Here is a 14,100-nt window from a genome sequence, read left to right as displayed (position 1 = left end):
AGAAGATCTAACAATAGTAAATATTTATGCCCCCAACATGGGAGCAGCCAATTATATAAATCAGTTAATAACCAAAGTAAAGAAACAGAATGATAATTATACATTAGTAGTAGGGGACTTTAACACCCCATTCACTGCAATGGACAGAGCATCTAAGCAGAAGATCAACAAAGAAACACAGGCTTTGAGTGACACACTGGACCAGATGGACTTAACAGATATATACAGAACATTCCATCCTAAAACAACAAAATACTCATTCTTCTCGAGTGCACATGGAACTTTCTCCAAAATAGATCACATACTGGGTCACAAATCAGGTCTCAACAGACACCGAAAGACTGAGATTATTCCCTGCATATTTTTAGACCACAATGCTTTGAAACTTGAACTCAATCACAAGAGGAAATTTGGAATGAACTCAAACACTTGGAGGTTAAATAGCATCATGCTAAACAATGAATGGGTCAACCAGGAAATTAAAGAACTTAAAAAATTCATGGAAACTAATGAGCATGAAAACACATTAGTTCAAAACCTCTGGGATACAGCAAAGGTGGTCCTAAGAGGGAAGTACAAAGCAGTACAAGCCTTTCTCAAAAAATTAGAAAAATCCCAAATACACAAGCTAACCTTACACCTGAAGGACCTGGAGAAAGAACAGCAAATAAAGCCTAAACCAATCAGGAGAAAAGAAATAATAAAAAAGATTAGAGCAGAAATTAATGAAATAGAAACCAAAAGAAGAGTAGAACAGATCAACAAAACTAGAAGCTGGTTCTTTGAAAGAATTAATAAGATTGATAAACCTCTGGCCAGACTTATCCAAAAGAAAAGAGAAAGGACCCAAATTAATAAAATCATGAATGAAAGGGGAAAGATCATGACAAATACCAAGGAAATACAGACAATTTTAAGAACATATTATGAGCAACAATATGCCACAATAGGCAATCTGGAAGAAATGTATGCATTCCTGGAAACTTATAAACTACCAAGACTGAAACAGGAAGAGGCAGAAAATCTGAACAGACCCATAACCAGCAAGGAAATTGAAGCAGTAATCAAAAACCTCCCAAAAAACAAGAGCCCAGGGCCAGATGGCTTCCCAGGGGAATTCTACCAAACACTTAAAGAAGAAATCATACCTATTCTACTGAAGCTGTTCCAAAAAATAGAAATGGAAGGAAAACTTCCAAACTCGTTCTATGAGTCCAGCCTTACATGGATCCCAAAACCAGACAAAGACCTCATCAAAAAGGAGAATGACAGACTAATATCCCTGATGAACATGGATGCAAAAATACTCACCAAGATACTAGCCAATAGGATCCAACAGTAAATTAAAAGGATTATTTACCATAACCAAGTGGGATTTATTCCTGGGATTCAAGGGTGGTTCAACATTCTCAAATCAATCAATGTGATAGATCACGTTAATAAGAAACAAGAACCATATGATCCTCTCAATTGATGTAGAAAAAGCATTTGACAAAATACAGCATCCTTTCTAGATTAAAATTCTTCAAAGTATAGGGATAGAAGGAACATGCCACAATATCATAAAAGCCATCTACAAAAAGCCCACAGCATCATTCTCAATGGGGAAAAACTGAGAGCTTTCCCTTAAGGTCAGGAACATGACAGGGATGCCCATTCTCACCACTTTTGTTCAACATAGTACTAGAAGTCCTAGCCTCAGCAATCAGACAATGAAAAGAAATAAAGGGCATTCAAATTGGCAAAGGAGAAGTCAAACTCTCTCTCTCAGCAGATGACATGATACTTTATGTAGAAAACCCAAAAGACTCCACCCCAAAATTGCTAGAACTCATACAGGAATTCAACAATGTGGCAGGATACAAATTCAATGCACAGAAATCAGTTATATTTCTATACACTAACAATGTGACTGAAGAAAGAGAAATTAAGGAATCAATCCCATTTACAATTGCACCAAAAACCGTAAGATACCTAGGAATAAACCTAACCAAAGAGAAAGGATCTGTACTCTAGAAACTAGGGAACACTTATGAAAGAAATTGAGGAAGACACAAAGAAATGGAAAAACATTCCATGCTTATGGATTGGAAGAATAAACATTGATACAATGCCTGAATTGCCCAGAGCAATCTACACATTCAATGCAATCCCTATCAAAATACCATCGACATTTTTCACAGAGCTGGAACAAACAATCCTAAAATTTGTATGAAACCAGAAAAGACCCCAAATAGCCAAAGGAATGTTGGAAAAGAAAACCAAAGCTGGGGGCATCACAATGCCTGACTTCAAGCTATATTACAAAGCTGTGATCATCAAGACAGCATAGTACTGGCACAAAAACAAACAAATAGATCAATGGAACAGAACAGAGAGACCAAAAATGCACCCTCAATTCTATGGTCAACTAATCTTTGACAAAGCAGGAAAGAATATCCAATGGAAAAAAGACAGGCTCTTCAATAAATGGTGCTGGGAAAATTGGACAGCTACATGCCAAAGAATGAAACTGGACCATTCTCTTACACCATACACAAAGATAAACTCAAAATGGATGAAAGACCTAAATGTGAGACAGGAATCTATCAAAATCCTAGAGGAATAGGCAGTAACCTCTTCAACCTAGGCCACAGCAACTTCTTGCAAGACACATCTCTAAAGGCAAGGGAAACAAAAGCATAAATGAACTATTGGGACTTCATCAAGATAAAAAGCTTCTGCACAGCAAAGGAAACAGTCAACAAAACTAAAAGACAACCTACAGAATAGGAGAAGATATTTGCAAATGACCTAACAGATAAAGGCCTGGTATCCAAGATCTATAAAGAACTTATCAAATTCAGTACCCAAAAAAACAGAAATAATCCAGTCACAAAATGGGCAGAAGACATGAACAGACATTTCTCCAAAGAAGACATACAAATGGCCAACAGACATATGAAAAAATTCTCCATATCACTTGCCATCAAGAAAATACAAATCAAAAGCACAATGAGATACCACCTCACACCAGTCAGAATGGCTAAAATGAACAAGTCAGGAAACAACAAATGTTGTCAAGGATGCAGAGAAAGGGGAAGGATGCAGAGAAAGGGAACCCTCTTACACTGCTGGTGGGAATGCCAGCTGGTATAGCCACTCTGGAAAACAGTATGGAGGTTCCTCAAGAAGTTAAAAATAGAACTACCCTATGACCCAGCAATTGCACTAGTGGGTATTTACCCCAAAGACACAGATGTAGTAAAAAGAAGGGGCACCTACACCCCTATGTTCATAGCAGCTATGTCGACAATAGCCAAATTGTGGAAGGAACTGAGATGCCCTTCAACAGATGAATGGATAAAGAAATTGTGGTTCAGATATATAATGGAATATTACTCAGCCATCAGAAAGGATGAATACCTACCATCAACATCAACATGGATGGAACTGGAGGGTATTATGTAAGTGAAATAAGTCAATCAGAGAAAGACAATTATCATATTGATTCATTCATATGTGGGATAGAAGGAATAGTGCAGAGGATCATAGGGGGAGGGGGAGAAATTGAAGGGAAGAAATCAGAGAGGGAGACAAACCATGAGAGATTCCTGACTCTGGGAAACAAAGTGAGGGTTGTGGAAAGGGAGGTGGGTGGGGGGATGGGGTAGCTTGGTGATGCGCATTAAGGAGGACATGTGATGTGATGAACACTGGGTGTTATATGCAACTAATGAATCATTGAACACTACATCAAAAACTAATGATGTATTATATGTTGGCTACTTGGATTTAAATTAAAAAAAGACAGATCATGCAAATAGTAACCGAAAGAAAACTGTAGCAACTACACTAATATCAGACAAAATAAACCTCAAAACAAAAATTTTCCTAGAGACAAAGAATGGGGCACCTCATCAAGAAGAGATAACAATTATAAGCACATATACACTTAATATCATAACCCCAGAATACATGAAGCAAAAGTTGACAGTAATAGTTGGAAACTTCAATAATAGTTGGAACTTTCAATAATGGATAGATCTAGACAGAAGATTCTCAGGGAACTGGAAGACTTGAACAATACTATAAACCAACAGACATGTGTAGAACACTACACCAAACAACAGCAGAATACTCATTCTTCTCAAGTGCACATGAAATATTCTCCAGGATAGGCCATGCGTTAAGCCATAAAAAAAGTCTGAAAAAATTTAAGAGAATTGAAACCATATAAAGTATGTCTTCTGACCTCAACAAAATGCAATTAGAAATCAATTACAAAAGAAAATTTCATAAATTCCCCAAAAAGAAAGGATGTTAAATAGAGTTTAAAAAAAGAGATGTTTCTGTTGAAATTAATAAAAAAAATGTTAATGGCCTTAATTTCTCTTTCTCCCTAGTGCTGAGGTAGAAGAATTACTTCTATATCTGGGATCCTCTTTGAAAGAAAGTATTCTGTAATCATCACCTATCACTTTTCCCCTCCACTTTAGCCCTGATCCTTACATTAAAACTAATTTTGTAAATAAATTTTTCTAACTGTTGCTCAATTGATAAAAGCTGATCATGTCAACTGAAAACTCAAAAAATTCTAAATAGCAACTCCCCAAATTAAACTGCTAGTCAAAAGCTAAGTGGGAAATTGGCTTTGCAAATTTTGGATTTGCCAATCTCCATAATCATGTGAGCTAATTCCCTATAGTAAATATATAATATAATATAATATAATATAATATAATATAATATAATATATATAATATAATACAAATTCAAAAAAAAGCTAAGTGTTTTCATTACTCTCATAAGAAACACTCCTTCTACTAGAAGATTCTAGTCATTTTAACTTAATAAATATTTATTATATACATCTTCTCCTAAACACTGTGGGGATTATAACAGTAAATGAGATTCAGATTCTGTTGTCAGCAATGTTGTAAGCTGTTAAGCAGTTGGTCCTCTAAGACAAGCACATAAATAACCTCAATTACATTCAAAATGTGATAAATGCAATGATTAGGGCATGAAAGACTATAGTTATTCAAAAAGGGAATTGTTACATTCAATTAGAATACTCAGGGAAAGCTTCTCATAAAACAATGGTTTGCAACCTTGACTGCTCATTAGTATCACCCTGGTCACTTTAAGATACTTTGGTAACCAGACTTTATTCCAGACTAAATAAATCAAAATATCTCAGGCAATTGGCCCGAGCATCAGGATATTTTAAACCTCCCTAGGTGATTTCCAGTGTGCAGCCAAGTTTGAGAACCATTGCTATAGAGGATGGGGGTAAGGAAGGAGTAAACAGAACTGAAAAACAGTAAGATTCCAGTTGAAAGGAAGAAGATACTGGAAAACTTGGAAGAATCCTCTCCTCATATAGCTAATTTATTTTCATTCTCCAAATCTGAGCTCAAGTATAACATTCTTTCAAAAGCTTTGAAAAACTTGACTCCACTTGATAATAATGGTATAAAACCTGACACTTTTTATAGTCCTTGCTATACGAAGCACCATTGTGAACACTTTAAACATATTTCAATATTCACTCCTCCCCGAAACACTAGAAGATAGATAGTATTATTATTCCCATTTTACATGAGAGGAGAGTAAGTAAATTGGCAAGGTTATACAACTAAGAAGTGGCAGAGTTGGAATTCAAATATATATAATGACTCCAAAATCCATGTTCTGAAACATGACCAACTAGAGTTAGATATTCCTTATCAAGACTCTCATGGAACCCATGCATATCTCTTCTTCTCCTTCTTTTCTTCTTTCCTCCTCCCCCACCCCTTCCTCCTTCTCCTTTTTTTTTTTTTTGGAACCCATGGATATTTCAATTGCACCACAAATCACATCATATTGTAAGTGTTTACTAGATTTTTCTCTTCCACTAATCATTTATTCACTCATTTCACTCATTCATCCATTCAGTAAATGACTACTGAAAAAGTGCTTGGAACTAGATATAAAGTCATATATGTCATACTTTATTTGTCAAAAAGTTTTAGTCTAGAGGAGAGGTCAGCAAACTACAGTTCACAGGCCAAATTCTGCTGGCCACCTATTTTTGTAAATACATTTTTACTGAACCACAGCCATGTCCATTAGTTTATGTATCATCTAGAGCTTCCTTCATGTTACAGCATCAGATTGGAATGGTTGTGACAGAGATCATCTGGTGGCAAAGTCTAAAATATTTACTATCTGTTTCTTTATAAAAAACATTTGCCAACACCTGGTCTGGAGAATAAGACAAATAAGAAAATTATTAATGACTACCCAATGCTATTGGTGAACAAGATATATGGAAACATAAAAGAGAGATACCCAGAGTAGGTTAGGGCATCAGCAAAAGTATTCCAGAAGATAGGATATTTGAGCTAATTTTGGAAGGGTGAGTAGAATTAACTAGAAAAAGAAGAGCAACCAGATGTGTCAGTAGGATCCTACTGGGAAGTTTAGCAATGATCCAGGGAGCAAGATTCTACTTACGATAGGAATAAAGAGAGTAAATATGTTTAAGAGATATTAGTCCTACATAACTTTGTAAAATATTTTTGATTCCTTCATTCTCACTAGCATAGCAAGTAATGCATACAGTTAGAACTCATTAAGTATTTGTTAACAGAAAATATTAAGTAGTAAGTGAAGGATATTTATTAAAAAGGGGAAAAATAATTTGCCTTCTATTAGTCCTTAAAAAGCACTGATGTGAAGAAAAATGAACCCTCATGCACTATTGGTGGGAATGCAAATTGGTGCAGTCACTGTGGAAAACAGTATGGAGTTTCCTCAAAAAATTAAAAATAGAACTTCCATATAATCCAGTAATTCCACTACTGGATATTTATCCAAAGAATACAAAAATACTAATTCAAAAAGATACATGCACCCCTATGTTTACCGAAGCATTATTCACAATAGCCAAACTATGGAACTATGGAATCAGCCCAAGTGTCCACTGATAGATGAATGGATAAAGAAGATGTGGTGTATATATATGTGGTGTATATATACTGGAATATTATTCAGCCATAAAAAAGATGAAATCTTACCATTTGCAACAACATGGATGGATCTAGAAAGTATAATGCTAAGTGAAATAAGTCAGTCAAAGAAAGACAAATATCATATGATTTCACTCATATGTGGAATTTAAAAAACAAAACAAATGAAACAAAGAAAAAAGAGACAAACCAAAAACAGACTCTTAACTATAGAGAATAAACTGATAGTTACCAGAGAGGAGGTAGAGGTGGGGGGATGGGTGAAACAGGAGAAGGGGATTAAGAGTATACTTATCAAGATAAGCACTGAGTAATGTATGGAACTGCTGAATCACTATATTGTACACCTGAAACTCACAGAACACTGCATATAAAAAAATAAGAAAGAATTCTAATTTTTTCACCCACTACCCTAGAGTGGAAAAAAAGCTACCACTTGTTTTCAATTGTATAGATGTATACTAACAATAGTTTTATAAATGTGAAATGGTTACAAAATACTGTACCTGGAAAATTCATAGGCAGCTCAAATGGTTGTAAAGACTCACAACCCTCAGTGTGCTCACAAATTTCAGCTATGATCTTCTTAATTTTGAGACCAGTAATTTTAATCACTTCTCCTGTTGACAAACAGCATTCATTTCCAAACATTTCATAAATGGAACCTAAAAAAAAAGGAAGAGTTAAAACAGCCTTTAAAAAAAGAATTAAATAAGGAAGAACAAAGTAGGAGTTGAAAGCTTCATATATCGTTTTTATTCAGTTCCTCTCCTAGCTACCTACTAAACAGGAATTTAATCAAGCTTGGTAAAATGTACAGCTTGTACCAAGAAAAATATTAGATTTTCACTTCATCCATTGGGCAAAGTATAAACAACCTTATTTTTGTTATTATTGTAAAGTAGATTCATGGTTTCCTCAGCACCTTTAGCTCATCATTCCAAGGTCAAACCACAAACATGCCTTCCATTGCTGGGATTTATGATCTATTTTTGCTGGGTCACAGAATTAGGCTCATATGAGTCAACAATGATCTAAGTTTGTATTGCAAACAAGGTTGTAATGCAATCCAAGACTCAAAGACAGAGTCTATACACCAGGGCCTTATATTAAGAGCATCTCATCTATTAAACCTGTTTCTCTTCATCATCATGAATATAAGACTTTCTGTCCATTTTATCTCTTGATTTTTGACAAGCTGGAAATACCTCTTGGTATCTTTATGGCAATAGGGGGCAGACCAGCCCAGATAAACTGAAAAGCTTCATTTTAGTTCAGAATTTCAGTCTCTTTCCTAACAAACCTCTTATCATAGATACTAAAGCTAAGCTTTTCATCCATTTATTTTCTTTTTCTATCTCCTGATGGAAGAAGAGTGTGCACTGAAATAACCAGAAAATGAGCAACAGAAAAGAGAGGCAAAAATTCTGGATAATCTACCCCAAGTAAAAAGGGAACAACCCAAACATTACATCTCTAAGACATTATTACTTTACAACTGAACAGTAAATGAAAGGTTGACGTAAAAAAAATATTATAGAACTGTGGGGATTTAAACATATCAATTTTTCCCTACCTCCAATATGATTTATATCCTCTATCCCACATTAAAATGTGAACAATATAAGTATGAGATTTCAGGTTGGTTTGCTTTCCGAATTCTTCTCTACTGAACCCCCTCCTCATAGAATCTTACCTGATATACAGCACCTAAAACATTTTTGTAGCATAAATGGTTATCATAAAAGTTATTAAGCCGGGCATCCAATCTAACATTAAACAACTCCATGATTGTATCAGAGTGTCAACAGGGAACAGGGGGCACCCTCAAATTAGAATAATTTAAGGAGATTTTAACAAAGGGGCAATTTACACAGAGGCACAGCCAGTTCTAGGTAACACAAGAAAATAAATATCCTGACCTCACTCTTCTCCCTCCATTTGATCCTCTGCCAGGGTACGTCCCTTCCTTTGGCCAAATTCAGCCAGAAGCCAGAGGACAAGGGAGCTACTGATGCCACCACAGAAGTCAGCCTCCAAGGTAGAGAGTGGAAATGGAAGTCCAGCACACCGTTCTTACTGCCCATTATTGAATAAGGACTATTTTTGCAAATATGCTAGTATATTTGCTCCTCAAGTTCTGAGTATGTACTTCCATAACTCCCTCCTCTTCTAATGCTATTCCCTTAACTATATATGTGTTCATACCTCTCATTAACTCCCATACATAGTGTTGTCAGCTATCTCAAATCTTTTGCGGAACAACTGGGATATTAAAGACACAGTAATAAATCTATAGTAACATTTTCCAATCCAATGAACTTAGAACAGTTATTTTCTATGATCCTCATTTGGCAATTAATCACATACTAACATTTTATATCTTCAGTATTATCTCATCTTGTACTTAACTTTTTATGACTTTAGTTATTACTCCCAATTCAAACTTCATGAAAGAAAATACTGCATTATATTATTGCATAACTACAACACATCAACTGCCGTTCCTCATTCATTCCGCAAACTTTAATGGAAACCTACTATGTGTCAGGCATTGTGATTGGCAGTAGGTAACAGAGATAAAATACATAATCTCTTCCTCCCATGAAATGTTGTCTTGAAGCAAGCAGACAAGTCAGCCGACACTACAATAAATTATGAGAAAGTTATAACGTAAGAAATACAGGGCATTGTGGGAGAATACTGGAAGCATTTAATTAAACAATTACAATGTAAAGAGATTAGGGAAGGATTCCTGGAGGAGACCACGACTGAGCTGAGGGTTTTTTTTTTCTTTTTTTTTTTTTTAAGATTTATTTATTTATTTGAGAAAGAGAGAGAACATGGGGGGCGGTGGGAATAGGCAGAGGGAGAGGGAGAGAGAATCTCAAGTAGACTATGTGCCGAGCATGGAATCTGCCACGGGGCTTGATTCCACAACCCTGAGATCACAACCTGAGCTGAAACCAAGAGCAAGACACTTAACCGACTATGCCACCCAGATGCCCCTAGTTGAGCTGAGTTTTAAAGGAAGCAACACAAGATGTTGGGACAGGCAGAGGAAACAGTATTTAAAAAGGTACCGAGATGTGAAAGAGCTTGACACATTCGGGAAACTTCAAGTAGTTTGTTATGTCTCAAATGTAAAGTAAGAACGGGATAAGAAAGGAGACTAGGGAAAAAAAAAGAAGTCCAGATCACGCAGCATTTTTATGAGATTACCAATAAACAAAAAGGTCAAAGTCTGAAAGTCTAAATTTTCAGTTATTATGGTTCAGGAACTAATACCAATTTAATAACAGGTCATATGTATCTAGGTGCTTGCTATCCAAAGTGTGGTCTATTGTATCACCTGGGAGCTTGTTAGAATCTTGGCCAGACCCCAGACCTGTTGAATCAGAACCTGCATTTTTTTTTTAATTTAATTTTATTATGTTATGTTAGTCACCATACAATACACCATTAGTGTTTTTTTATTATTATTATGTTATGTTATGTTAATCACCATACTTACATCATTAGTTTTTGATGTAGTGATCCATGATTCATTGTTTGCATATAATACCCAGTGCTCCATGCAGTACGTGCCCTCCTTAATATCCATCACCAGGCTAACCCATCCCCCCATCCCCCTCCCCTCTAAAACCCTGTTTGTTTCTTGGAGTCCATAGTCTCTCATGGTTCATCTCACCCTCCGATTACCCCCCCTCCATTTTTCCCTTCCTTCTCCTAATGTCCTCCATGCTATTCCTTATGTTCCACAAGTAAGTGAAACCATATGATAATTGACTTTCTCTGCTTGACTTATTTCACTTAGCATAATCTCCTCCAGTCCCATCCATGTTGATGTAAAAGTTGGGTATTCATCCTTTCTGATGGCTGAGTAATATTCCATTGTATATATGGACCACATCTTCTTTATCCACTCATCTGATGAAGGGCATCTCGGCTCTTTCTACAGTTTGGCTATTGTGGACATTGCTGCTATGAACATTGGGGTGCATACGGCCCTTCTTTTCACTACATCTGTGTCTTTGGGGTAAATACCCAGTAGTGCAATTGCTGGGTCATAGCGTAGTTCTATTTTTAATTTTTTGAGGAGCCTCCACACTGTTTTCCAAAGTGGCTGTACCAACTTGCATTCCCACCAACAGTGTAAGAGGGTTCCCCTTTCTCCACAACCTCTCCAATATTTGTTGTTTCTTCCCTTGTCAATTTTTTCCATTCTAACTGGTAAAAGGTGGTATCTCAATGTGGTTTTGATTTGAATTTCCCTCATGGCTAATGACAATGTGTCTGTTAGCCATTTGTATGTCTTCTTTTGAGAAGTGTCTGTTCATGTCTTCTGCCCATTTTTTGACTTGATTATTTGTTTTTTGGGTGTTGAACCTGCATTTTTAATGAGATCTCCAGATTATACATAAATACATTAACATTTGGAAAGCAGTGATCTGGGCTACAAATGTGTAACTGGAAAAGTCTCTGTCCTGAGACTGTTGCAAAACTAACCAGAAAAGGAAGGACATGCCATACAAAAGCACTCAGTGTCACTGAGGTGGAAGATGTTTTAAGTGGGGACAGGGAAAAAGAAAGATTTTAAGTAGGGAAGAGACATGGTAAGATTTTTCTTTGTCACATGAAAGAGAGTATTAGCTGAAGTCCATTGGGCTTAATTTCAATGCAATGAGTGTCTAATTGTAGGTGTAATGTATATCAAACTGACTGACTTGGAATGCCATCTTTCTCTCAAAGGTTCCACTGGAATTCAAAATTAAAAGATGAATTTATGTGAGATTACATATCAATTTACAGGAATAGAGGCCAGAGAATTCTACGAAGAGAAAACTCTGTTTTAGTCACCATACAAGCTTTTGACTTTTCAGGTCCCTTTCCAAGAATCTCTCCTTATTGGGGGGGGAGGAGTCACTTCTTTCAGTCATATAAGTAAAAGAACCTCATGCAAATATTAATCTTTTACATTTATCTTTAATTATTTGTGACTTTCAATTTCCTCTACCCAAGAATGGTGTTAATTCATTTTTAATAAAGAAAGTGGCTGCTGACACACAACACTAGAAAGTTATGTCCATGAAAGGAGACAAGAACATACAGCAACTTCAAATCCCTGAAACTTGAAGGGTTCCTATCCTTTGTTATCACCAATATAATGTCTCCTACAATATTTTTCTTCAGTGAAAATATAAAATGGTTAATTTTTAAAATAGCCAACTTTCATAATCTCAGAACAAGCAAATGTAACATATGTAATTGCCTTTTAAAAATTTGCTGAGATATGCCTGAACCACATGTTTATGTATAATACAGATGTAGATATTAAAATAGTTTTCATTTCATTTTAACCATGACATGTATTTGGAATATGCAAATCTCAAATCTATTAAATCTTTATAGACTGATTCTTTCCAAGTCAGAGCATATGTATTCAGGATAATGCCAAACATCAGAGAAATCTGGAACAAAGCAGGCTGTTTTCAGTGATCAAACATTGCCCCCGAAGGCTGTAATGAAAGAGCCATGTGCCTTTGAAATCACCTTTCCTGTAATGCTACTTTGCTCAATAAAAACGACACATTAATATCCTTTTATGAGCTCATCCGTTATTTGACAATCCATACAAGCAATGCTATGATCACACTGGAACAGCCAAAACAGTTGGTTCAATAGATTTTCTTCCACTTCCTATAGAAAGTTAAAAACTTACATTGTTTAGAGGCTATTTTTCCCTTTACTCAAGATGTACCCATTCCTGGGCGCCTGGGTGGCTCAGCTGGTTGAGCGACTGCCTTTGGCTCAGGTCATGATCCTGGAGTCCCGGGATTGAGTCCCACATCGGGCTCCCTGCTCAGCGGGGGGTCTGCTTCTCCCTCTGACCCTCTTCCCTCTCGTGCTCTCTGTCTCTCATTCTCTCTCTCTCAAATAAATAAATAAAATCTTTAAAAAAAAAAAAAAGATGTACCCATTCCTTCCATTCCCCACTTCCTTCCCCTGCCCTACCAGGCCACTCACTCACCCTCACTTTTCAAAGTTCAACCAATCCTGAAGATTCAGCTCATACCCATCATCTTCAAAGTCTTGATTCCTACACCTAGGTGAGAATTAATTCTCTCCTCTGCGCTCTAAAGCAGTTTGCATGTTACCTCCATTGTAGCCCCTATGTGATTATTATCACAGCCTGCTACTGGGATATAATTTTCTACCCATTGATATTACGTATAACAGAATTTATCATAAGCTCCTAGAGATATCTCTTAACTGTATTTATACCCATCCTCACATTACACACTACTAGTAATACAGTTTTTGACACTTAGTAGATCCTTAGTGAATGTTGAATTATATATACTTCAGCTTTACTGTAAAATAACAATAAATTATTGTGAATTTAGTAGAAAGCATGTCAACCAAAGCTAAGGCATGGGTTATATTTTCATTTGGTATGTTTAATAGCAAATGTATAAGCATATATGAGATTAGCTAGACAAGGCATATTAGAATGGATAATTCTACAATATGAATCTCTTACTTATTAAGTTTCCCATTTTACCATCAGGTTTACCATTTTTATATTGCTAAACTTGAGGGTGGTGCTCATGAAATAATCTGAGATAGGTTTAGAAGAGTTAAGAAATTACATGTGCAAAGTTTGATTGATATTGTATGATAGTGTATATAGAGCCATGTCAGATTGGGATTGCCAGTGAAGATGTGTCTTTGCTCCCCATAAACAGTCATGATTATTCTTTCTTTGCTTAAGGATTGTGCAAATTACCAAGAAGAAGCATTCCCACAAAGGAAACATGTTAAGTGTGAAATAATTTTATTAGCAATGCTGTCCCTAGACTTGGTGGTTGATAAGGCATTCAGAGACCATTAGAGTAGTAAGTTCAATTTTCCAAATGAATCTCTGGATAGTTTACCATAGGCATAAAGCTTGAAGTGGCCTATGGTTGTAACAGACATTTACATAGCCAGCCAGTCTTCCATAAAAGGACTGTCTCTATCCCCTGTAGAGCAGAGAAAAGTTATTCCCACTATATGAAGACTATGCCTAAAAATAGATGAGCATGATATTGGAATGCAA

General features: G+C 36.0%; 1 protein-coding gene across 1 annotated transcript in view; it reads right to left on the bottom strand.

The window, feature by feature from the left end:
* THEMIS (thymocyte selection associated) overlaps positions 1–14,100 on the bottom strand; it is a 174,519-nt gene that overhangs the window by 121,211 nt on the left and 39,208 nt on the right. The window contains exon 2 of the mRNA XM_032408319.1: positions 7,505–7,663. Coding sequence (XP_032264210.1) covers positions 7,505–7,663 — 159 coding nt within the window. The remainder of the gene's footprint in view (positions 1–7,504; positions 7,664–14,100) is intronic.

This window comes from Phoca vitulina, unplaced genomic scaffold (assembly GCF_004348235.1).
Source record: "Phoca vitulina isolate PV1807 unplaced genomic scaffold, GSC_HSeal_1.0 scaffold9, whole genome shotgun sequence".
Lineage (NCBI taxonomy): Eukaryota > Metazoa > Chordata > Mammalia > Carnivora > Phocidae > Phoca > Phoca vitulina.
This window is presented reverse-complemented; position numbering and strand designations above follow the sequence as displayed.